General features: G+C 47.8%; 2 protein-coding genes across 8 annotated transcripts in view; one reads left to right on the top strand and one right to left on the bottom strand.

Moving 5' to 3' along the window:
- FBXO34 (F-box protein 34) overlaps positions 1-4218 on the top strand; it is a 114787-nt gene extending 110569 nt beyond the window's left edge. For all 7 annotated transcript variants that reach the window (XM_053276192.1, XM_053276200.1, XM_053276232.1 and 4 more), the window contains one exon: positions 1454-4218. In XM_053276192.1, coding sequence (XP_053132167.1) covers positions 1454-3599 — 2146 coding nt within the window. In that variant the 3' untranslated portion in view covers positions 3600-4218. The remainder of the gene's footprint in view (positions 1-1453) is intronic.
- A 3642-nt stretch (positions 4219-7860) lies between these two features.
- The window catches only part of ATG14 (autophagy related 14), a 30498-nt gene continuing 12219 nt past the window's right edge, over positions 7861-26139 (bottom strand). The window contains exons 2-10 of the mRNA XM_053284479.1: positions 25365-25427; positions 25179-25221; positions 22125-22206; positions 18712-18949; positions 15075-15304; positions 13191-13312; positions 12885-12971; positions 12681-12766; positions 7861-11544 (exon numbers count right to left, since the gene is read on the bottom strand). Coding sequence (XP_053140454.1) covers positions 11235-11544; positions 12681-12766; positions 12885-12971; positions 13191-13312; positions 15075-15304; positions 18712-18949; positions 22125-22206; positions 25179-25221; positions 25365-25427 — 1261 coding nt within the window. The 3' untranslated portion in view covers positions 7861-11234. The remainder of the gene's footprint in view (positions 11545-12680; positions 12767-12884; positions 12972-13190; positions 13313-15074; positions 15305-18711; positions 18950-22124; positions 22207-25178; positions 25222-25364; positions 25428-26139) is intronic.

Below are 26139 nucleotides of genomic sequence, written 5' to 3'. Positions count from 1 at the left end.
CAAAACAGCATCTTTCTCTAGTACAATTAAATGACTTGCATCGTCCACCATTTACAAAACCTTAAAAAAAAAATATTTAGGATGATGCTCTATTGTGGCACATAGGAGAGAGAGAGAGAGAGAGAGAGAGAGAGAGAGAGAGAGAGAGAGAGAGAGAGAGAGAGAGAGAGAGAGAGAGAGATTTTGCTATGCTTTTTGTTACCACTCTTCAGCCTCATTTAAGATTTCTTTACTTCATGAGCTGAGCTTCAGTGAGGGAGGGGGGGCCCATTTTAAAATCTTGTCTCTGGGCTCACTCCAACCTTGCTACGCCCCTGGTCTTCTCACTTGACATGAGCTGAGGGGCTTTGTGGCGGAGGTGGGGGGGGGGTGGAATCTGGTGTGTGTGTGGCGGGGGGAGAGAGAGAGAGAGAGTCTGTTAGGGTTAGAACTTATTTTCCCTTGTGCTAGTAATATGGATTACTTTTCTGCTGTGGTCTAGTTTTGAAAGCGTTTAGTCCAGTTTAGAAAGGGTGCAAACCCTTTCTGGGTTTCATTTAGAAAGAGTTCTGGTCCAGTTTAGAAAGGGCTTTGTTTTTCTGCTGCAGCTCACCTGGCGATTGATTCCAGCCCCTGACACCCAACACTGCCATCCTCTCTGGGCGAGCATTGACTCATACTTGGCACAGTCCCCGTTGACCGTGGAGAGCGAGGTGCAGCCTGTCGCTGCTCCCAACAGTCATTTCAGAGTGGGGCAGCGTGGGCCTGTCTGTGTCTGTGTCTGATGCTCCCTCCGTCCCACCCCCCCCATCCAGGATGTCTTCTTGCTTCTCGCAAGCACCCTTGTGGCCTACCCTGAAGCCCAAGACCTTGGGTTCCACTCCTTGTGAGGGTGCTCAAATGGATCATTTTCTTGTAAAAAAGAACATCTACAGATTTAGAAGAAAGTAATTCCCAGTCAAATGTGCAGCGTTGGAGTAGAGGAACATGCATCTCCCCTCCCTGCAAAAGGCATTTAGTGGAGAAAGTTCAAAACCTTCACAGGCACGTAGCTACAATCCCAGTTATTGCGCAGCCACAATCTTCCTTCTTACTAAGGATCAGCCCCACAATTAGGGTTGCTACCTGTCCCTGTCTTACCTCTGCACTCTTTCTCGCTCTCCCCCTCCCCCCCCCTTTCCTCCTCTCGAAACAGTGGCAAGACGTTCGGTGCAAGTTGAGAGGTACTTAAAAGGTTGAGAAACACTGGTTCAGATTAGTGTCCTGCCACGCAGTTAGGGAGACGTGACCCCATGTGCTGAGAGCGGGGAAGGATGTGGATGCTCCTGGAGTGTGCGTGTCCTCGTAATGCATAGGGTGGGCCAGGCAGATGGAGCATGGCCTGAACTGGTCCCAGTACACCTGGAAACTAGCAACAGTTGCCATGTGTTGTTTTTTCTGAACATCTCTCTCTCTCTCTCGTTTTCTTTTCTAGAATATCTGGCATGCACTTGAAGCCATATCTCAAGTACCAGAAGAAAGAGTGGTCTCTTGAAATAAGCCAGGACCCTCCACAGAGCCCACCCATGAGCCAACAGAGGCTGGCCAAAGAGGAGAAACATAACTGCACCCAGCCAAGCCTCTTCCCAAACCCCTCTCTCCGGAAGCCACTGGGGAGTCTTTCTCCCAACACGATCTGCAGTAGGAACAGCAGCAAAGCTCATGCAGAAGGGCCGAGTGTTAAGGAGAAGAAGCCTTCCTTGCCTGCCACCATCCACCAGGGGGATGATGAAGAGGGGCCACTGGATATCTGGGCAGTCGTGAAGCCAGGCAATACCAAGGAGAAGATTGCCTTCTTTGCGACCCAGCAATGCAGCGACCACAGGGTATTCTCCATGAAGAACAAGAGCACCTGGGACATCGATGGGCGGGCGACGAAACGCCGGAAAAAGTCACTGGACCTCAAGAAGGCGAAAGTCCACTTGGAAAGGATGAGAGAGGCCAGCGGAAGGTGCTACCAACCTGAGCCATTTGCCTGCGGAATTGAGCACTGCTCTGTCCATAATGTGAACGACAGTGGGGACGGGGGCTTCCCGGGCCGACCCCTGTCGGTCATTGAGATGGTCGCTTTCCTGGAACAAAGAGCAGGTGTCTTGCTGGCAGACTGCACCAAGAACTGCCCCAGTGCCTCTGCTGTGACCAGGTGTCCAGGGCAGCCCAAATCTGCTGTTCTCGCCTCAGGCCCATTTCCCAACTTGGGGGCTTATGAGATTCACTCCGAAAAGGCAACTTCTAGGGTTGTCGTCAGCAGTAGCGGTGATGGAGAGCAGCAGCCAACTGAGCCCGTGCGCGTGTTGGACATGGTGGCAAAGCTGGAATCCGAGTGCCTGAGGCGCCAGAGCGAACGCGAAGCCGGGGGCCTATCCCGAAACAACAGTTTCCGGCGGAACGTGGGCCGCGTGCTGCTGGTGAGTGGAACACCATCGGACAATGAGACCGGCAAAGTGTCCTCTGGGGTCCTCAACCAGGAAGAAAATGGCGGGGAGGAAGACGGGTGGCGAGCAAAGCATGGTTCTTCAGTGGAAGACAACTTATGGGCAGATCTGTCTTCTGGCCAGTCATCTTCACTTGCAGGTTCCCACATGGGGAAGGCCGATTCAAAGCTTGACCAGGGTGCCTCCGCCACACCTGGCAGCTGGTGCGATTCTCGGAAGACCACAAAGCCTCCCCACGCCACATATCCCGAAGCTGCTCTAACACCTCCACATTCCTTGCATAGCAAAATTGCTGTGACTGTTGATTGTACCCCCAAAGAGCCAATAGCTCTTCCTGATCTGAATTCAGCTCTACAGGCGAAAGAGCCCTTAAGTATTAGCATCTCTGTCACCAAGACAGATCAAGGGGGCAAGAAAACCCAGCTCTCTGGCGCCAGCTTTGCCGAGGATTCTCTTCCGGGGAGGTTGTTCTTGCTGTTGTCTGAATCAGAAAGCCACCAAGAGCATGTGCGGCCAGAGGCGGCTGCGGTGGAGGAGGGTCAGGTGGGTGCTCGAGGAAAGGCAGCTCCCTCTGCCGATCAACCTTGCACAAGAAACGGCGTTTCCGAGGAGGCACGGGCATCTCCCACAGAAAACGCCGTGCAGGCCCTGGGTTCCTCCCGCTTAAAGAGGCAGAGGTCTCATGACTTTCTGGAGACCAGGTTTAAGATCCAGCAGCTCCTGGAGCCCCAGCAGTATCTGGTCTTCCTGCCCCATCATATCATCGTGAAGATCTTTGGGTTGCTGCCCACCAGGAGCCTGGTGGCCCTCAAATGCACTTGTGGCTATTTCCGATTTATCATTGAGTACTACAATATCAGGCCGGCAGACTCCCGCTGGGTCCGCGACCCACGCTACCGGGAGGACCCCTGCAAGCAGTGCAAGAAGAAGTACGTCAAAGGGGACGTCTCTCTGTGCCGGTGGCACCCCAAGCCCTATTGCCAAGCTTTGCCGTACGGGCCCGGGTACTGGATGTGCTGCCACCGCTCCCAGAAGAACATCCCCGGCTGCAAGCTCGGCCTTCACGACAATCACTGGGTCCCTGCCTGCCACAGCTTTAACCGTGCTCTTCACAAGAAGCCCAGGGAGCTGGATGAGGACTGTTAGCTTGCCCCCGTGTGATTTCCACGGGAGCCTCAGTCCTTAGTGGGAGGAGAATTTCACGCCTTGTGCTGTTTACACTGTATATAGTTTGTGGGTGGCTTTTCTTTCCTCCTCCCACAGGGCTAGGAAACTCTACATCCTTTAAATCACAAGAGCCTTTACCGTTTAGAGGAGAGATCGTGTTTAGCCCCTCCGTGTACATAACACTCTAGAATCTCCACGTCTGTAAGAGTGTCTTGACTGCTGGTGGAACAACGCTACGTGCTACAATGCAGCTACAGTGTTGCGGCTACAGTCCCGTGTTTAAAATGTCACGTTTTGGAATCTGTATATCCTGTATAATATATACATATATATATATATACACACAAATATATATATATATATATTAAAAATGTTTCTGAAAAGAAACTCTAAATAGGTAAAGGTGACTCTTCAAAAAAGATGGTTTAACTGGACAACCTTAAAACTAGACTAGAACAAATATTTGTTATCTCTTCCAATGGCAGCAAACAGGGAAGGTATTGTTTAGTAAGGAGTATTAAGGAAAGCTCTCATCTACTTTGCTCACCTTATCTGGTTTTTGTTTTTTTACTTAAATAAAATGTGCATTCTAAACGGGCCTCTTGGTAAATCTCTTCTTTTTCTCCACTCTTCCCCTCCCTGCCCTACAGTAAAATCTGGGAAACATTCACACTGCATGAATATGTTCTGCAGGTAAACAGATGGGGGATTTTTGAGGTGTAGAAAATAAGTTGTTTTTATAAAGTTATATATACCGTATTTACCTGATTCTGAGACTCACTCCCCCCCCCCAAGTTCTTTGATGTTAGAAATCAAGGGCTTGACTTAAATTCAGAATCCTCTTCCTTTTGGGTAAATACAGTTATAACCTCTATTTGACCTCTGTTTTTAAGGTGATCTTAAATTCAGAGTCATCTTCTATTTGGGGAAATATGGTATCTTCTTTAAGCCTGTGTGGCAAACGGCCTGCATTTGGCAATTAACAGCATTCACATATGACTGTCAGCAATCTCAGATGAAAGCTGCAAATATCCAGAAACCCATCTACATTTCCCCTTGTTCTGGACTCATGTCAGTGAATACCAGCCCTCACACAAGTGACCTTCAGCATTCACTGAAGCCTGTTCAAGTGTTCAGACACTAACAAAACACATCCGGACTTATCAGCATTCTCATGTGACTATCAACATTGATCGGTGCTCCGGCAGTTGCTGTCCCTGGGCTATCTGGCTGGCCCCCTCCCCAGTGGCATTCCGACAGTAGTTTTGCAGTGGTACATCTGTAGTGTCTCTTCTCTCCTGGCTCGCTGTAAATTTTATCTGCTGCGTTTGGCTCATTACTACATGAGCCAGCTAGTGGTCAGTACCATCTGGGCAGGCAAATGCTCATTGTGGCTTTTGACAAGATCACCACCCCTAGCGTTGGAAAAGAGGGAAGAGCGTCACAAAACTTTCAGCGTTCAGTGTGTGATCGTGCTTTTATGGCCCTGATTCCCCAGGCCTACAATGGCCACATTTGCAATGCTGTTTTAATAGCTTTTAATAACACAGAAACTGCTATTGAATTGTATTGATGATGTTAGGGGAATGGAAATGGAAGTGGGCAGGAATGTCCTCCAAAGATTATCTCATGGAGGGAGCGCAACCATTGTTACCCTGACCCTGGGCAAAAAGAACTGCAGTTTTAACTGTTGAGGGATAGGGATAAAGAAGGGGATCACACAGAGAGCTGTAAGTGGAACCAGTGGTCCCTCGTAATTTTTTTCATCTCTGTGCAGAATGAGTTTGGTTCTAGGCAGTAGTATCAAGGCAGCGTGTGTGCACCTGCATTCAGCGTGGGGCCTTCCTGATTCAACCTGAGCGGGATCTAAAATTAACTGAGCGGACAGTGAAAAACTTGTGAGCGCACATGCACACACCTTAGAGGGAACAGTACGTGCAACCATGCTCTCACCTGTTTTCCATCTCTGTTAGATGAGGGTAGATGTTGCAAAAATCACGATGAGCATTCTTCCCCTGAGATGATACAGCGGGCCAAGATTTGTGGGCCTGGCCCATGAGAGGGAGGGAGGAAGGGTGTGGGTGTGTGTAAATTGTGGTCCGATGCCTTGAGCATCACAGTGACAGGATGAAAAGGTGAAATGTAAAGTCTTTGAACACACACATCCATTTTTTAACAGAGGGACAAGCAGAAGCACATGGGAGGGGCCCTAAGCTAGTGGTTGAGTTCACATCAAGCCAGCTTCACATTTGCACAAGTGGGATAAAGCAGAGAAAGTAGCTTCTGCTTTGAGGAGCAGGTTACCATGAGCCCTGAAGATGCACTGCTTGGTAAAAGCCCCTGTGGATGTTCTTAGTTCCCACTGTAGGCACTCCATGAATCTTGTTTGAAATTGCTATCTGTTACCAACAACGATGGTTTGATCCTTGCCTATTAAATAAATACTTTATTTAATATTTATGATCTAACCTGCTGTTCCAAAAATTAACACATTTTCCCACATGGGGCAAGACACTGGATTCAGTGGCCGGAGTTCGCTCTGGAGCCAAGCTTCCTACACAAGTGTGAGAAATGGCAACTAGGCAGGATATTCCGTTGGTTGAAAGGGTACACTGAGAAAAGCAAACCTTGGGTTTGAGTCAGCTTGGAGAAGCATTTCCGCTGCTACAGAGGCAGGTCCTAGCAGGCCAGTTTCATGAAACCTTGGGCCAGTCTTCAAATGTAACTCAGAATAAGCTGCTGCTGAATCTTATGTAGATGCTTCCCTTACGGCACTTTAGACATGTGGCACTCGGCCTTCACATTAGGGGTTGGGCCAAGTTGGGTGGGCAAGCAGCCATCGAGATCCTGCCCCCCAAAGCAACTTTGGCCCACAATAGCCCGGCCAGCTTTTCATCAAAGCATAGTGGAAACATTTTGCTCACCTTTTCACTCATAAGGAAAAGGAGTGATGGCACTGCAGCACACAGTTTATAGGTATGTTGCTGCACAGCTAGGCTGCATGTGGTCTGGGGAGTCAAAGCCCCTCAGTATATCTGCTTCTTGAGGCACCTGTTGAAAAGCACATGTGGTCCATGATCACCCCAGCTGTTTGAGGGTACCTGCCCCTTACATGTGATAGGTAAGAACATAAGAACAGCCCTGCTGGATCAGGCCCAAAGCCCATCTAGTCCAGCATCCTGTTGCACACAGTGGCCCACCAGATGCCGCTGGAAGCCACAGACAGGAGTTGAGGGCGTGCCCTCTCTCCTGCCATTACTCCTCTGCAACTGGTACTCAGAGGCATCCTGCTTTTGAGGCTGGAGGTGGCCCACAGCCCTCTGACTAGTAGCCATTGATAGACCTCTCCTCCATGAAGTCATCCAAACCCCTGCTAATGTGATCAAGGTGATGCTAATGTTATCAATCCTGATTGTTCTGAAGGTCAAATTGCTCCAGACAAGGATGGAGTGTGCTCAGAGAGGAGAAAATTATGAACTCCATTACCTTCATCTCTTCCATCTTTGTATTTACATAACAAGTCTTACAATAGACAGTGTAGGCATTTAAACATGGAGTTGTCTTACCCTCTGCCAATTGATTCTGTGAAGGAGTCAGCAGTTGCTTGACTGGCAGGGTGACCTCTCAGAAGCAGATCTACGGCTGATGAAAACCTGAAGAATCTTTCCAGAGACCCAGTCTGAGATGATGTTGGACTAGCCTGAGAATGATGTATAACATCTAGAGCCCCAATAACATCTAGAGCCCCAACGCTTGGGGGCCCCCTGCTTTAGTGGCTCTCTCATGAGATTAAGTTGTCTTCGAGTCAAGACACCTAGCCCGTCCAACTCAAGTTGTGCAGACCTGCTGTTAGGATAACTGAGAAATACTTTATTTGCTCAAATTAGGGATGTGCAGCTCAGAATGTTCTGACTTGAAACAGGCCAGAACAACCTCGACCACTTGTTCTGATGCATTTGCGTTCCATTCCGAGCATGGATCAGAATGCAGGTGTCATTCCATTCACATCCCTAGCTCAAATGCACTAAGTGAACGCAAGAGATATCATACCATCCAGGGGCAGAAAAACACCCAGTTCCAGTGCAGCTGTTGCACTAAGCCCAAAACAGATCTTGGTAAAACTGGGAATTTGTGCTAGGTCATTCTGTGGAAGAGAACAATAAGGCATTCAGTACAGGGTCTCTGTAAATATTAACACACCAAACCGAACAAAAATAAAACCAGCCAACGTTAGAAAAACTCCTGTTAAAAGATTTATTGCAGCAATACAATAAATTTTAGAAAACACTCACACATCTGTGTTTAATTACAACCCTACTTGTCTGCAAGTGGCACAGCAAGGCCAAGACCTCTGGAAAGAGATTGGAGATGGGAGATACTCAAATGGAATCTGTGTTTTCAGACAGCAAGCCACACCATTTCACAGACTCCACGAGGCATCTTTGAGAATCTTGGCCTAAACACACAGTCCGGCCTTTGTGGCATCACAACTGCAATCTTGCAAATCGCTCTGCTGGCTGGTTGCAACCAGCATCTCTCTTATCAGGGAAGCTTCTCCCTTTCTTAAGCAGAATGGTCATCTCTTCTCAATTGCACTGAAGGTTTTGGACTCCTCCTGGTATTAACAAACAGCTACAGACCTGTAAAAAAATTTCTTTAAAAACGCACCCAAAAAACCTCCCAAAACCATCATTACAAAAAGTTTTTCTTCAAGGACCAGACACCCTAACTTATTACAAGCGCTTGGGGTGCCCTGTATGGACTCTGAATGGAGGTTACACTACTGCAAGAGGCATCATTTCAAAATGAGGAAATCATGACACAGGTGGCTTCATGGCTTATTACTCAAATATATTCGTCTCAGTTTGCCGGGCTTAACCGGGAAATGGTTTCTTGCATGTATATGAAAACAGTGTTGGCTTTTGCTTTATTTTGCAAAAATAAATGAAAAAGAAAAACCCAAACCATTAACAAATAGTGCAAAGGTTAAAAAGACAAGGATGAGAGAAACAAAGATACACACACACACACAAATATTTACATACAGAAGGGCCTTGGGAGCCCCAAGGATTTCACTGGGGAAAGCCAGCTGTGAACTCCACATCACACAGCCTGCCCGTCTGCAACAAATAAAGTGCCTTTTGCCTAATAGCGTGTTTCCATGTAATGTTTTGAGACACAGGAGTGACTCGTAGGATGACCCCAGGTAGGCAAACACACACTCCAGGACAAAGCCCCTGAGATGCTTAATCCCACTCTCCTCCAGTTATCTTGTGGTTGGTTCCCAACAGGAATCTTCAAAGATGCTGACTGGATCATACAGGTGCTGCTCTCCTAAATTACTCTTTGCATGATGAGAAATCCCACCAAATGCATTAAGGATCTTTGCTTTAGCAACAAGAGACTTGTAGAGTCAAGCTCCTTGGGATCCCCTTCCACCCACCCAGGGCCAAAATGGAACAATTGGTCACAGCAGAAAACCATAAAACAGGGGTTCTCATTAAGTCCCCAGATGTTGGACTGCAACTCCCATCATCCCCAGCCACAATGGCCTTTGTCTATTGTGGATGGGGATGATGGGAGTTGTAGTCCAACAACATCTGGGAACCCCAAGTTTGAGAACTCCTGACATAAAGGATTCGGCAATAAATATTTAAGAACCAGTCCAAACACTGACTCAATGGCACAATCTCCCCTTCCCTCCCAAATGCTTAGCAATGGCGTGCGGTACAGTCCTCAAAAGGCCATACTGCCAGAGAGTGCACACGAGCGTGCCCCATGATAAGATCCCCCCAGAGAAAGCTCTTTGCTTGGCATGCTTCTTTGGACGGAGCGTGCTGTTCACGCCAGTGATTCTCCACAGGATGGCACTGTATCTCTGCTGCAAGTCTGAAGTGGCTCCAAGGCAGAGAAGACTCTCGTGCTGGGGAATTGCGGGGAGCAAGGGTGGTGGTCTTTCAAACCGGTACCCACAGACATACAACTAATGCTCTAGACCACTGGGGGAAACACCCACCCAAGTCTCTGTGCAAAAAAGAAAGAGAGTGCAGGCAACTGCAGCACTGCAGACAGTTACACAACGTCCCCCTCGTTTCATTGGACATCGTGTCACTTGGCATTAGAACATCCATTGCCACTGGACATTCTCTGTAGATGTCCCTGATCCACACATGCCAAGCTAAGGCCTGGGTAAGATGCCCAGCAGGGGGCAATTCCCACAAGAGAGTGAGCAAGCATCCCTCCACACTTGCCTCCACTTGCATGCATATGGATCAGATGCTACAGTAGGTAAGTCCAGTTCTCACAATCTTCCCCTCCTCTTTTTGTGGGGAAGAATGGCACACAACAGACCTCTACGCAAATGGGTCTCCCAACGGAGAGAACCCACTGGGTGTCTTGGGGACGAGAGGAGACGTCCTCACTCCACCAGAGGAATTCGCAACATGGGAAGTTTCTGAACCAGACTTGGAAATACAAACCAAAGTTTGAATTTTCTGAAGAGACCTAAACAAAGAGGGGACATCACCCAAGGCAGCGTAACCCCCAGTTTTAAACCAGCCTACTCCAAACAAGGGCATGAGGTCCCAGGTGGGCCAAAATCCAATGAGCAAGGTCTGGCTGTGCTGTGAAATAAGCACGACGATCTTGTGGGATTTTGAGAAGGAAAATGCTCCTCACACTCCCACCCCTGGAAACACAGATTTCCCAGTAAGCACGCGGAGCACAGAAGATGTGTGGCCAAAGCTCCCTTCCCCACAAGAGGATCTGTGACATTAGGATTGCTCTGTATTGGCAAGTTACTATGGGCCAGCCTTTCTTTGGTGTCTGGTAACCAAAGGCTGGGAACTCTGGACAGCTTAACAGGGAAAACTTTGAAGACAAAACCTACTACAAGATGAATACAGTGTGCGCGCACAAAAAAGGCATAACCTAACATCAATTTTGTTTTCGTTTAAAAATATCTGTTGATTTTGAAGAACCATGATGAATTTCTGTATTAAAATTATGGCAACGCAGATTAGAAACCACATTTTAAAAACGCACAGTTATGCACATCCTGCCAGACGTCTCTGGAAATTTGCATTTGTGTTGTGACATTTTCCTGTGTATTTTGAGGGAGAGGGAGAGGGAGAGAGATACACACATATTAAAAAGGCTAAGAAACCCAAAAACCCTGTTAGGGATTTGATCAAAAGGAATCAGCTTATGAACGTGCAGGACTATCCTATCGCGTTCTTGAGCAGTTCTCTCTCTCCTCATGCTTCAAAGGATTGCCAGGTCACATACCCCAAGTCGGTTTCTTTCTTTAGGAAGTACAAACTTTAAAAAAGAGAAGCACAGACAAGGTTCTCCTACTCCTTCCCTCCTCAGCAAGACAGGTGGGACTCCAGATGTGCCAAGTTTCATTTCAGGGGTCTGAAATGCATGTCTAGAGAAGTTTACAAATCCATGACCCTCACAGCCATTCAGGTAAAATAAAAAGCATCTCGGGCGTATGCAGTGAGAAATCGGACCCTTTTTGTTCCAGGCACTACTTAACTGAATACGTGAGAAGGTTGACTACAGCGAGGGGGGATGCTGGGCAGAAGGTGCCCCCACAAGGTCCTCCCTTCTCTAGCGGTGTCCAGTGTATGCTTTGAACCAGGAGGTAACGGAGGCGGCTGCAGAGGAGATCATGCCGCCAGCGCTGCTGCTGGCCGCAATGGGCTGCGAAGCCTGGGTGCTCTGGCTGTGGAGCAGCTCCACCGGCTGGGAGGGGATGTCACAGAAGCGTGGGCTTGGCAGGTTCTCCCAGTCCGTCCCCAGGTCCGTCTCTTCGTCGCTGACGTGCTCGTCTCCGCTCTCATCCGTCTCACCAGCACCACTGGGGTCCACAAACTCCATGGAGTCCTCCAGATCGGCACTGATCTCAAATGGCCCAGACCTGTAAGCACAAATGCATGAATGTCGGCAGAAAAGCTGGCCTGCCAGGCTGCAAGGAGAGAGGCAAAAGCCAAACCCCAAAGCTGCCCAAAAGCTGCTTTTTAAAAACAACACCACAACACACTTGTACTTGTTTGAGCTTTTACCTCTTAAAGGTTGTTGCTGGTCTCTCTTTTCCAGCTGCTCTGTTTTTGTTTTTATGGCTGGGTTTTTGTGTGTGTGTGTTTTTTTATGGTTTGAATTGATTTTAATATCACATTAATGTGATTTCATGGGATTTTATTGTATTAACTCTTTGTAAACCGCCTTGGGGTAATTTTGATAAAAGCAGTATATAAAACTAACAATAAATAAATAAAAATAAATCCAAGGAGCAAAGCTGGTTAAAAGAGTCCTGCATCTTGGCCGAGAAGCGTACTCAAATCAAAATACCAGAAAGCAGTGATGCAGAGCAAACTGTGATTAAGGAGAGGAGGTTTGTTTTTGAAAAACGGGACCAAGATCACAACAGGAGCTCACGAGAAAGGGGGGAAACAGGCCGCAAGGCCACCACCGAACTGTGCTGCATAGAATGCAGTAAGTTTGAGTTAAACGAATGTTAACTGGCAGCACCTGCAGAAATCCAAGGATCTCTTTCAAGACTAGCCCTCACCACTGTGAATAGAAATCTGGAACTCAGGCGAGCAGTTGTCTGGGGTCGGGGATCCTCCTGACTATGCTGTATCTTCTGAGGACCTCGTTCAGCGGTGGAGCACACATTTGGCACACAGGAGGGCCCAGGTTCAGTTCCCTGCATCTCCAGCTAAGCAGTTAGCAGACTTCAGGGCCACAAAAGAATTCTACCCCCCATCTTGGGGAACCCCTGCCAGACAAGGCCGAGAGGCTGCTTGCGCCACACGGGCCAAAGGTCTGACTCCTTGGCAGCTCCTGATATGGCAGCTCCAAGCTCAGCTTTCAATGCTGTCTCCAGCAGGCATTTCAGAGTTCAGGAAAAGCTTTGTTAATGGGCTTGGGGAGGAAAGGGAATGGAGATGAGGAAGGCCCCCTCCAAGCACAAGAGTGCTTCAGGATGGAAGAAGGCAAGAGGATAATGGGAGGGAGCAAAGGGTGGGTGGCAGGGTATCACCCGTTCCTTACCTCCCCAAGTTTTCTGTCTCGGGACTGACCAGGTACATCAGGTTCCTGAGTGTATGCAGAGGATGCAGAAGGTCCAAGTTTACATGCTACAAGAGCCAGAGGAAGAATATTTATCAGGCAAGACTTGTAAACACAGCCAGGTGGAAGCATGAAGTCTGTTTGAAGGAACAAACAGAAACAAACAACAACAACAACCCGTCATACCTGAGAAAAGCAAAGGTAGAGGATATTGGCATTTAGCTTTTTCACCGCCCACGTGAACTTCCTTCTGCTGAGATTTTCCCCACAGAACTCACTGCAAGGCAAAATACTTGAAATGTTTCAAACACACACACACACACAGAGGCGGGAAAAGCACGGGCTTCAGGCCAGTCAGCTTTCTTCCTTCAGGGCACTGTATGCTAGAGCTCACTAGTTGGCTAAACCGTGATGGATCTCTTTCGATCTGCCTCAAAGAGCTGCGCAGAACGCTCCCGACAGCCACCCTAGCTTCTCAGAGACCCCAGTCACTTGCCTGTTGTACAGCTTTTTGGGCAGGTTGACGTCGAGTATATGAGACAAAATGTTGACAAGCTGAGTTGCATAGCACAAAGCAGCACTGATGGTGTAAGCAGGATTGTTATGCTCCATGTCTGAAAAAGAAATGGGGAAACTAGCAACAGTTGCTGTACAGAGATTACAAAGGCCTCTGGTGCCACAAAGGATTGCCTACTCCAGGGGGTTTCAAACCTGGGTCCCCAGCAATGGTCCCTCTAATTTTTTTCCATCTGTGTGCAAGATGAGTTTTTTCCCGGGTGGCAGTATCAAGGCAGGGTGCGCGCACCTGCATTCAGAGTGGGGCCTCCCTGATTCAACCGATCTAAAATTAACTGAGTGGACATCAAAAAACTTGTGAGCGCACGCATGTGTGCCTGCCTTAGAGGGAACACTGACCCCCAGATGTTGGTGGAGAACAACCTCCAAGGGCCTCCTTCAGCCATGGTGGCTGGGAATGATGCGAATTGTCATCTGGGGACCCGAGATTAGGCACCCTTGGAGGAGGCAAACGCAAACCTCTCCGTATACTCAGACAACCTTGGAAAGGCCTCTTGTGCATGCCCCTCCCCGGGCCGTCTAAAGAGGAGCGGGTGACAGTCGAGGAGAGGACCTTCTCTCTGGCGCCTGTCTTGCTGCCCTTTTCAACATCAGGAAAAGACCTTTTCAGTTTGCCAGGCCTTTTAATCTGTGATGAAAAGTGTTTTCACAGCTGGTACTTTACCCAGCAGGGCTGTTCTCATGCTGTTGATTGTTGTTTTATTACTGCAGTTGCTTCATTGTTTGCAGATCTTCATTCGTAAGCCACCCTGAGAAGGTTCTTCCAATAAAGGGCGAGATAGATATTAAGCCCATTCACACAGTCAAAAACTGAGCAGAACCACCGTCCTCTCCAGGTTTGGGAGCTGTGTGTGCTCCAAATGTTTGCTTGTGTAGACAAACAATGAGGTAGCAGGAGCGGGGAGTGACTGTGTAGGAGGCAGGAGCTGGGCAGGACAGCTTTGCCTCCTCCCTGGGGCAAAAGCTGGATATGAAAACTGGGCAGGATGGCGCCATCCAACGTGTCTCCCACACAATGCCTTCTCCCTTCTCCTACCAAGTGGTTTGCTCACACACAACGGAAAATTGGGAGCACACACAGCTCCCAAGCCTGGGTAGGACATCCATTTTTGAATTTTCAATTATGTGAACGGCCTTATTGAAAAATAAATACAATGGTTACTTATTTTCATTCCTGTTCTGCACAGCAGTTGTAACAGCCCTCGGTCCAGCAACTTCAAGAAGCAAGTCAGTATTCTTGAGAGGCACAAGCTATATTCCCAATGTTTTGAAATGATAAATACACATTTTACAAAAAGGTATGTTTTTTGATAACTGATAAAGATACAATACAAAAAGATACATTTTGAAATGATACAGGTAAGTGTACAACCAGAATCCATTCTGGTCTTGCTAGTCAGAATGAAACCAGAGGGAATGGAAGCCCTCTCCACAAGCATCAGAAATCTTATTCAGCTGACTTTCCAGCTTTTGAGATCTCTGCGCAAACACTTCAAAGCATAGCTTTGCAACCATAAGGGCTAGTAACTTAATTGTTTAAACCAGGGGTTCTCAAACTTGGGTCCCAGAAGTTGTGGGACTTCAACTCCCATAATCAGCATCCACAATGGCCAAAGTTTAAAGGCCCTTAGTTTAAAGAGAATGACGGAAAGCCGTGGTTCTTAGGAAGTTGGAGCTTTCTGGATGCAAAACAGCACTTCTGTCCATTGAGCTATGACTTCTCCTCAGAGAGAGAGGCAGACTCCCAAGTGTGAGCTAAGAACGGGCTCCAGGCAGCAGAAATCCCGCCTGGCCTTTTACCTGGCCCTTGCGTGGTCTTCTTCTCTTCCACCCAGTTGTAATATGCCGAATAGTCTCCATTGTTGGGAAGGGTTATCCAAGGTCCGACGATGCCGATGCTGGTGTCTCCGTTGTGATCGTCACACACCCATCGCCCAGAAAGGTAGGTGGTCCTTCGGGCTTCGGCAAGCTTGCTCACAGTGCTAGAAGTCATGGCGTTGTCGCTCTCGGAGAAAACGTCTGCAGGGTCTCTGGGGGAAAGAGAAGAGGCTGTGAGCAAAGGAGCCAGGATGCTGTCCTGGCTGATGTGAAAAGCTCCGGAAGGCAGGTGTAGGCAAGAGCAAGCAGGCCGAGGTCGGGTCGGGGGCGCCCTGCGGAAGGAAGCAAGCTGTACTCCAGGCTACAGAATGGAGGAGGGAGGGCAGTCAGTTCTATCCCCCCAGGTCCCAACACGGCTTCACTTCCACACACCCAGCCAGTCCACTGCTCCATCCTGGCCTGGCTGTAAATGCTGCCACACCAGCCTTGGATATTCCCTGGGGGACAGACCCTGGCATGGCTTAAGTGCTTCCCTCGTTTTCTCCAGGGGTCTTTGCAAACCCATCCTCCCTCCTCTGGCTCCTTTCCCTGCCTCCCTTTCTGAATCGCTCCGCTGCATCCTCATGCCTTACAACCCACCACCAGCCAGCTTCTTGGTTCCAACTCTTCCAAGACTTAGGTAAAGTTTATTACTAAATTCTTATTATTTATTATTATTATTAGCAGCAGCCGCCGCAGCCACCACCTGGATGCCCACTGCTAACCAGGAGTCTGCTAAACCTTGTCAGTAGGTCTCTGCTTGTGAGGAGACCCAAGAATCTGTAGAGCCAAGCGGGGTCAGATCCAAAAGCCCGAGTGACTTAGCGGAGATGAGGCTGGATGTGAGAGTCAGTATATTCATGGTCCATCACCACATAAACCAGCTAACTTGGCAAAGAGGCACCTTTTAACATGGCGATTCTCTTTTATTGAGCAGGGGGAGAGTAACTGGCCCTCTCCACCCCCAGCACAGCATCCCTCCAGTGACTATTGTTGGTGTCTATCTTGTGTTTCTTTTTAGATTGTGAGCCCTCTGGGGACAGGGAGCCACTTTATTTATTTATTATTTCTCTGTGTAAACCGCCCTGAGCCATATTTGGATGGGCAGTATAGAAATCAAATGAATGAATGAATGAATGAATAAATAAATAGTAAAATAAAATAAAATAAAAATAAACCACCACCACACTGTGGCTCAGGTTCTGTGCATCCACCAGCTCCCTCGTTCTCAAGAGTAAAGCTGCTTTCTTTCAGCATTATTCCCCGCTCCTATAAATGGGAATATCAGCAATCTCACAGGTGTGTGTGTTTGACATGGGGCACAATCCAGTCAAACTCCAGCACTTTCTAATCCCACTAACCTCAATGGGAGAGAATTGAAGACATGAAATCAAAGGAACAGTGGTGCTTAGCGTTAGCTGGAGTCTGCCCCGAGGGCACGGAATGCAAGGCATCACACAACAATTATTAACAATTCATTATTACTTGGCATAGAGCTGGTTTTCTGCTGCATACAAGAGCCATGAAAGAGAGTCAGATAAGCTGTCAAGTAAACACACGTTGGGTTAGCAGCTGGATCCAACAACAACGAAGAGCCCACAGGACCAGAGCTCTGTGAAAGACCTCTGTGTTGCCTTCAAGCAGACAGGGCAAGAACTGCAGGAGGCTGAAGAGGTCCAGGCAAAGCCACTGGCATAGCCTAGCCTCTGAAGCAAGTGGGAAGAGGAACCTACTCCTGGAGAACCTCCACTATTAAAGGAAAATCCAATCTTCAGAGGGGGAGGACAAAAGAAGCATATCTGGTTAATGTTAAGCACTTTCTCAATTCCATGGAAGGGTTAACCATGTGCTTCAATTCAAACAGATGGGTGCCATTTTTATTTTTCTTGGAAACAGCTTTCACAGAAAAACCTCCTCATAGGGTATAACGGCCCTCCTCACAGGGACAGGATAGCTAGCCCCTACTTACAACGGTATGCCCTAGGCATCTTGGCCGTGGGGAGTTTGGGGATTGAGACACACTAAACCCAGACCAGCAGTTATAAAACCAAAAGGTGGTTTATTTTACCAAACAGATAAAGGCCAAGATTTGAAAAGGAGCAGGAGAGAGAGAAGCCACATCACCACACATTCACCCACATATAATAAGGAAGCTAACTAGCTTGAACTATCAGGTCCTTGTGGCCTACTCCAGGAGGAAGGGAAGGCTGCATGTCAGGTCTCCAAGTTCTACAAGGCAGACTGACTCCTCCTAGATAGATAGCCCTCTGCGGACTGGGAACCATCTTATTTTAGTAATGTATTTATTATTGATTTTCCTATGCAAATTGCTTTGAGAACATTTGCTGAAAAGCGGTATATAAATATCTGTAGTGGTGGTGGTGGTGGTGGTAGTAGTAGTAGTAGTTCTTCGCTTGAGTTGGATTTCCCCGAGCCACAGGCACTCCTGGCGATAGGGCCCAGGAAGCCACTGCAAGGGGCTCTCTGCTCTGCAGGGCATCCAAGGTTTTGGCTGCAACGTTTGGCCCAACACAAACTCAGGGGAGGTGCAAAGCAAAGAGGCGAGAGCTTTACACTCTGTGATGGCAAGGATGTCATCACATAGGGGTTCTCAAACTGGGCTCCCCAGATGCCGCTGGACCACAACTTCCATCATCCTTTGGCCACTGTGGCTGGGGATGAAGGGAGTTGTTGTCCAAGGTCATTCCCAAGTTTGAGAACCCCTGCCTTGAAAGGGGCTAAGCATGCAATTTGTAAGCACACTAACAGAGTTACTTCTAAGTCAACGTGCTTAGGCTTGGGCTGTAAATTGGGTAGAAAAAGGGGGCAGAATAGCCCCATTCAACATAACACCTCTTTCCATCTACAAATAAGGCTCTTCACAAGTTATGTTCAATACTCATACAATGAGTGTGCCCAGGTACAGTCATTTACATGTTATGCTGAACGCACGTACAGCAGTACATTTCCTATCTGTACCATGCATCGGAAGGGCCTGTATCCAGGTTCACTTTTAAAATGAACCTAGGTACAGTCATTCACACAAACACATGTACAAGTGTACAGCTATCTGTACACTCATACAGCGTAATATCTGAAGTGGGCTACATTCTGTCACTTGAAAGTATTAGTTGCTCAACTTACTGGTTTTCCTTCTTTGATCTCCACTCCTTTATCCTCTCATCGTGTAACTATTTGATTATAAAACTCTGGGCAGAGCCTGCATCATTTTCTTAATCTGCAGCACCCGGAAAGCATCAGGTTCTTTGCAAATAAATAAGGAGTTGAAGACCATCCATTTTCCTGCCCTCAAACCCACAAAGAACACACTCACACACCCCTACCTCATCCTTGATCCTAAGCAGCTCACCACTTTTTGCTAATGCCAGAGGTCCTCAAAACGTGGGTCCCCAGATGTGGTTGGACTACAACTCCCATCACTGGTGAAGGCCATTGTGGCAGGGAATGATGGAAGTTGTAGTCCACCCTCATCCGGGGGGGGAGGGAACGGGACCCACACCTTGAGAATCTCTGGCTTATGCGATTCACGGCATCAACCACATTTCTGGCCCTTGCCTACCTCATACCAGTCTTCACCTCCTCAATAGGGAAGATAACCGAGGTTAGTTCCAAGATGTGTGACCGCCGGAGGTTGGCCAGATGCTCATGCTGGCTTCTCAAGTCGTAGCTCCTCTTCTCCACCAGGTCGCTAAGCTTGCGGTTGTGCCTCTGGATCTTCTCCTTCTTCTCCTGATGGCGCTGAGCCCTGCGGTAGAGCTTCTGGTTCTCATCCTTAATTCTAAGAAGCCACTCGGAGTCTGGAACAGCAAACGGTAAACTTTGAAAAATGAGCTGCCCTGTCCTTACGGGTCAAAATGGTGTTGAGCGTTGCAGCTTCTTCAAAGCAGTTACTCTTCAGATCAGAGATCACCAGCGGGTGGTTTCTATCCAGGCTGCTCTTGGAATAGAGCAGCATTTGGGTCCCCTGGGCAGGGTAATCAAAGCAAGGATGGCCTGCATTCCACAATTTCTTCCCCTTTATCAACACACGCAGAATGTCGTTATTGCCAGGGAGCAGGGACAGACATGGTAGAATTCTCCCAACCCAACTAAACAGATCATTGGTACTCACCATGAGGGAGGACATCCGGAGGGGGCTTTCTCCTCCCACTCGCTCCAAAGGCAGGACTTAAAGTTAATTAGCCAAAGCTTTAAAGGCCACCGGGAGGAGATTCCCTCCGGGTTTGCAGGACCTACAGCAGCTTGAGCCTCGAGGCACTTTGGATGCCCTTCTCTCTCTCCCTGACAGAGAAATCCTGTGGATTCAGAGCCACCCCTCAGATCCCAACAGGTCAACCAGCAAGGGGACCCACCACCACCACCCCACTCCCAGAATGCTGTGTTTCCTTGCTCTGAACACGCACAGCCTTGTCTTGCTAGCTGCAGAACCCCTGGCCACCTGCTCCTTACCCTAAGCCTCTTGCTTCGAGTTCCCACCCCCACATCAGAGAAGCTGCTTGCTGCCCCAGTTGGGCTCTTAAAGGAAAACAACCCACACTCTTGCCGGGGAAAGAGTTCTGCTTACAGAGGGTATGTAACCCCAACACCACTCCTAGGCACTTTCGGAAGCCTTGATCCAACTGAGAGAGATCTGAATCCTGTTCCAAAATTTCAAGTTCTTGACACAGAACACATCATGGAGATTAAGGATGCAAACTTGCACTTATTTTGCATAATGGAGTCTACTTTTGCACGAGGAGGAAAAAAGATGCAAAGGGTTGAAGCTTCAGACCCTAGCTACCAGAAATTCATTTAAATGTGTATATAAATGTAAGTTAACAGGGTCCCACAGTTTCGCCCATACACGGGCAACCTCCTTGTAGATCAATTCAGTTATCCCCCTACTCCTCTGCTAACTGGGCAAAAAGGCACCTTTTTAACATAGCGATTCTCTTTTACTGAGCAGGGGGAGAGTAACTGGCCCTCTCCACCCCCAGCACAGCACCTCCAGGCACTGTTGCTGGTGTCTATCTTATGTTTCTTTTTAGATTGTGAGCCCTTTAGGGACAGGATTCCATCTTATTTGTTTGTTGTTTCTCTCTGTATTTCCACTGTGGGAAAGCGGTATATAAATATTTGTTGTTGTTGTTGTTATCATGGAGATGGTTTCAGATATCCACAGGATTTTCCATTTAGGAAACTCCTAACTGAATTGGTCTACCCGGCGCACTCGGCACACCAGCTGAGAAGTTTAAAGTTTAAATATCCATCCCCAAATGCCAGCTGAGAAGCTGTGCTGGGACAGCTATTTAAACTGTAAACCCCCAGAAGCAGCTCACACAGAGATCCCAATACGATGGTTTTAACTCTCACAGTACTTTCCTAGAATGTGACCCCCACAATATTCAAGAGTCTCCCATACGGTTTATTCTGACATATTCATATTCCAGTTTTCTACACTTCACTATCAGGGCAATCTATCAATCGATTTTTAAAACCCATCATATAACATCAGTAAAATAAAGCAGGCCTTAAACTTGAATGACAGCAGGTTCGTTAGCAACACTAACATAGAAGTTAAAAACCCAACCACAGCAACTATGCTTCCTCAAAAGCCTGCTGTAATGAATGGTTCTTAAGTGCAACAAGGGAAAGAGCGTTCCAAGGGAGGGCCTTCCACAATAGAGGGGCCACTGCAGAACTGGCCCTGTCTCTTCTGCTGGCCTGCTGAATCTCTAACTGCAGTGGGACACACAGCAGGACCCCAAAAGTAGGAACACAGGAAGCTGCCTTTTACCAAGTCAGACCGCTGGTCCATCTAGCTCAGCGCTGTCTACTCTGACTGGCAGCAGCTCTCCAAGGTTCCAGGCAGGAGTCTCTCCCAGCCCTACCTGGAGATGCTGCCAGGGACTGGAGCTGGGACCTTCTGCATGCAAGCATGGAGACACTCTTCCACTGAGCTATGGCTCCATCGTGCCCTAAGGGGAATATCCCAAGAGGCACTGTTTTAAAGTGGTGATTCCCTTTATTGAGCAGGGGGAGAGCAACTGGCCCTATCCATCCCCCAGCACAGCATCCCTCCAGTGACTGTTGGTGGTATCTATCTTAAGTTTATTTTTCAGATTGTGAGCCCTTTGGAGACAGGGAGTCACCGTATGTACGTATGTAAACCACTTTGGGGACTTTAGTTGAAAAGCGGTATATAAATACCCGTCATATTCATATCTTACAAGTGCTCACATCCAAACACAAACCAAGGTGGGCCCTGCTTAGCAAGGGAGACAATTCATGATCACTGCCACAAGACCTGCTCTCCTCCCCTTTGGCTTGGCCTTAGGTCTTGGGCAACTCCATAGGGGAGGAGGTGGGTTCTTGAGCTACAAAGCTCATAGCAATGGAGTCCATTCACCTCTCACACCAACGACATTCTTTCATACTGTGGACCCGGGAATGGAGGCTGGGCGTGGGGGGTGGGGACTTCAAATAACTCTCTTTGGGTGACAGCAGGAGTTCTCCACCTTGGATCCGCAGATGATGTTGGACTACAACTCCCACCATGCCCAGCCATAATGGCCTTTTGGCCCCTTGGCACCCCCCACAGAACTTTTGGGCATCACAGAGGCATCTAGACCAGGGGTTCTCAGCGTTGGGTCCCCAGATGTTATTGGACTTCAACTCCCATAATCCCCAACCAAAGGTCACTGGGGCTGGGGATTATGGGAGTTGAAGTCCAATCACATCTGGGGACCCAGTGCTGAGAATCCCTGATCTCGACCATCCAGTGTGCCCGCCAGACTGTCCCTCTTAGGCAAAGGGGAAGTCCCGTCCCCCCCAAGGTGCCTCACGCTCCTCTGTGGCTGAGCACTGCAGGGCAAGATTAGCACATGCAGACTTGCAGGTGCTTTGTCTTTTCATACAAAGGAAACGCTGGTGAGCTTTTTGAATGGCAGAGCTAGGATCTGCCAGGTCTCTTACCACATGAGCACTACTTACTTCCTGCCATTTCTTCATTTTCTTTGCAAATGGTTTGCTTCAGCTGCTCAATCCTCATCTTGCAAGACATTATTTTCCACCTCTGGAAGAAAGAGAGCAACTTGCAGAAATGGTCCCAACCCCATGGCCTTATTATCCCCAGAATGCAAGAGCAGTTCTGCTCCAGGGCTCAAAGTAACAGGCACATGGATTGTCCCAACTGTGTCTTCCCCACACACTTTTCCACACAGTGCATAATCAAGCCATGGAATTCTCTGCCACAGGATGTGGTGATGGCCACCAGCGTGGATGGCTTTAAAAAGGGCCTAGACAAGATCATGGGGGACAAGTCTATCAATGGCTACTAGTCTGGATGGTTCTAGGCTGCCCTCCAGGCTCAGAGGAAGGATGCCTCCAAGCACCAGTTGCAGGGGAGCAACAGCAGAAGAGGGGGCCTGCCCTCACCTCCTGCCTGTGGGCTTCTCAGAAGCAGCTGTTGGGCCACTGTGTGAAACAGGATGCTGGTCTGGATAGGCCTTGGGCCTGAGCCAGCAGGGCTGTTACTGGACTAAAACTCCCATCCCCTTTTCAAAAGATGGGAATTGTAGTCCAACACCATCTGGGGACCCAAATGTGAAAACCTCTTCTGCCCTAGACTGATCCCCGAGCTAGTGCTGTGCAGCATTCCAAAGAGAATGCACTGCATTTTGGATGTGCCACAAGTGTCCTCTTTCTGGGAGGAAGTGATACAACAGATCAATCCGACCCTCTGCCAAGTTGTCCATCACAGACCTTGATTACTTGCCAGCCATCTAGGCACTGCCTCAAACACAGAAAGCACAGAGCACTGACTGCTCAGCCTTGGACGCTGGAAATCAAAAACTTTAACCATGTGATGAGGATGTGCTAAGTTTAGCAACGGGAATCACTTCTAACAGATGCGAGGCATCTGCTGATCAATGAAAGGGCACCTGGTCTTCCTTTTCAGAGCCTTCTGAAATATAGGATTACATCTGCAGTGGCAGTAGGCAGCATGGAACTGTTCAGCCACTGGGCATGTGATATTGCTCTATGGCACTGAACTCAGAACAGAATGCAAGAACAGCCCTCCTGGGTGAGGCCCAAGGCCTGCCTAGTCCAGCATCCTGTTTCTCACAGTGGCCCACAAGATGAGTCTGGTGGTAGCAAGCAGGACTTGTCCCCTTAGCTAAGCAGGGTCCACCCTGGTTGCATTTGAATGGGAGACTAGAAGTATGAGCACTGTCAGATATTCCCCATCGGGGATGGAGCCGCTCTGGGAAAAGCAGAAGGTTCCAAGTTCCCTCCCTGGCAGCATCTCCAAGATAGGGCTGAGAGAGATTCCTGCCTGCAACCTTGGAGAAGCCACTGCCAGTCTGTGAAGACAGTACTGAGAGAGATGGACCAAGGGTCTGCCTCAGTATATGGCAGCTTCCTATGTTCCAATGCCCCTGGGAAGCCCACAAACCAGGAGAATAAGACATGCCCTCCCTCCTGCTGCTGCTCCCAGTATTCAGTGGCATCCCACCTCTGAGTGTGGAGGCAGCCTATAGGCCTCCAGACTAGCAGCCATTGATAGACCTGTCTGCAAGGGACTCTGGACATCACCAATATTTTTTCCCAATTTGCAAAGGGGTTTTTTTGTTTTTTGTGTAAATGTCCAAAACAGGCTTTGGAGTCAAGGATAAGGATTATGGGATGCAGGGAGAGGGCCAGCGGCATGGAGACTATTTTTATTATTGTATACCTAAAATCCCAGCAACATTTCAATAATACAAAAATATAAAACAAAAGAAACTAGTTCAAATCTCACCTCAGTCAAACACTCATTCTAGTCTCAGGTACACCACAGTCGCTTAGGCCTCAGCCCTACCCTATCCCATCAGCCACATGGGGATGATAATACTGACCTACCTGACAGGTGTGTTGTATAGATTACTGAGGTAACGTAGGCATAGCACTTTGAGCACTGAAAAAATATGCTGTCTAAGACAACAGGAGCCCGATACCTTCAGTCTAGTGAAACATAGGTTTAATGATGAACCTCATTATTAGAATCCGAACAGTGTTAAGTTTTGGAACATTCTAGGAGTTTTATTAGCCGACTTTCTTTAAGGAAAGTAAGCTTATGAGATCACCCAGCTCTGTGTGTGTGTCCGTGTCTGTGTCTGCCCCTCTATCACCTTTGCAATGCCTGGACCGATTTGAACCAAATTTGGTACAGTTGTAGGGACACCTCAACGGCATAGCCTGTGATCCATCCCAATTCAAGATGGCAAACGTGAATGTCTGAGGCACAAGTGGGCTAAAGTGTGAAGATAGTAATTATCAATTAAGATTATAGTGAAAGGAAAGTAGTCAGATTAGTTCTTACCAGAACTTCCTTATTTCTACCTTTATATCTCACTCTTCCTCCAAGAAGCCCAGAGCTGTGTATATACAGATTTGTTTATCCTCACAACCACCTTGTGAGGTAGGCTAGGCTGAGAGAGAAGTGACTGGCCCAGAGTCACCCAGTAAGTTTCATGGCTGAGCAGGGATTTGAACTCCGGTCTCTGCAGTCCTAGTCCAACAATATAACCACTACACCACACCAACTCTTCCAAACAGGATTCATTTAAATTGGTGGTTCATTTCATTGTCATTTCATTTAATACTGGTGCTGTGCTTAACTTGTCCAAGGAAAACACAGCATGGCGAACAACAGAGACAAAACCAATCAAAACAACGTTAGCAGAATGACTACCAGCAAAAACAAAACAACTGCCTTCATGCAGTGGACAACAAAATCCCCACAGGTAAAATTTAGAGTTAAGCTACATGCACTATGCATCTGTGTGCCTTGGTCCAAACGGGACTCATCTACCGTGATGGGAGAGCCAACTCCCTATGGTGAAACCCCAGGCTACTCTTGGAGCATGCAACTACAAGAACCACAAGGGCAGAGCCAATTAGGGGATTACTGCCCACCCAAAGGTTGCCGTGTGGGATCACACGGCAAGGAAACGGATCCAATTAAATGTGACCTGGCCCTTGGAAGACTTCAGAAGCACTCACCAGCTGATCAGTTTTCCATTTCCCTTCCATAGCTTTTAACAACCTGCAAGAAGTGGTGAGGGAAAAGAAGAAATTTAGCTGGCAACTAGAAGCAGGCTTTTAGAAACATCAGATGTTAGAAAGATGATTTCTCGGCCTGTATTTAAACCAATTTTAAAAGGTACAAGAAACGAAACTGGGACTTACTGGGACTGGAATTCATTCTGTTTGCTTTTAAGGGTCTTTAATCTCTCCTTCTTTTCAGAAAACCTGGAAGAGAGTAGCGAGTAACTTGTGAATGTGAACAAGGCATTCTAACCTGTGGCGGCGTAACAAGTCGATGAAACAGCACTGGACACTGAGAACATTTAATGCACAGTTGCTTGACATAAGCTAGAGTAAGGATGGAAAGAAGGGAGACTCCAGTCCACTGCCCAGTATCTGCTTAGGTGGGGTAGTTGCAAGAACACCAGGATAAGCAGACCTCGGCCTGATCCAGCAAGATACTTCTTAGGTTCCAAAAAAGAGTGCAAACCTGGAGTCAATGGGCCCAGATTAGCTTAATGCATTAACTGCTCAGAGACTCTGAAATGTTCTTTTGTAACATTTCTAGCTTTATCAATAGAATACTCCAATCAGGGGAGCATGCAGATTCTAGGTTCTGTTGCTGCTTGTTTTTCAAAGTCAGCTGTGCAAAACTGGCCAATGCACCCATAACCTAGAGAAGCTATTATGAGTCTCTACATTTTAATATACTAATCATTAGTGTATCTTCTGCAAGGCTCAAGTTGCATCACCTCTTATTTCACTGAAGGTATCCAGAATGAAACCCTTTTAAGAGAGGAAACTGGTTTCTGTTTTGTGAAGTCTTTCCTGATTGTGTTATTTTCCTTTTATTCATTTACAGGAAGGTTACCATTTTTTTAAAAAAAGTTTTTAAAAATTATAAGCTAGCTGTATTTAATAATTGCAAAGGTCCATT

Source organism: Hemicordylus capensis, chromosome 1 (assembly GCF_027244095.1).
Source record: "Hemicordylus capensis ecotype Gifberg chromosome 1, rHemCap1.1.pri, whole genome shotgun sequence".
Classification (NCBI taxonomy): Eukaryota; Metazoa; Chordata; class Lepidosauria; order Squamata; family Cordylidae; genus Hemicordylus; species Hemicordylus capensis.
The sequence above is the reverse complement of the archived record's forward strand: the minus strand, read 5'-3'. Positions and strand labels throughout refer to the sequence as shown.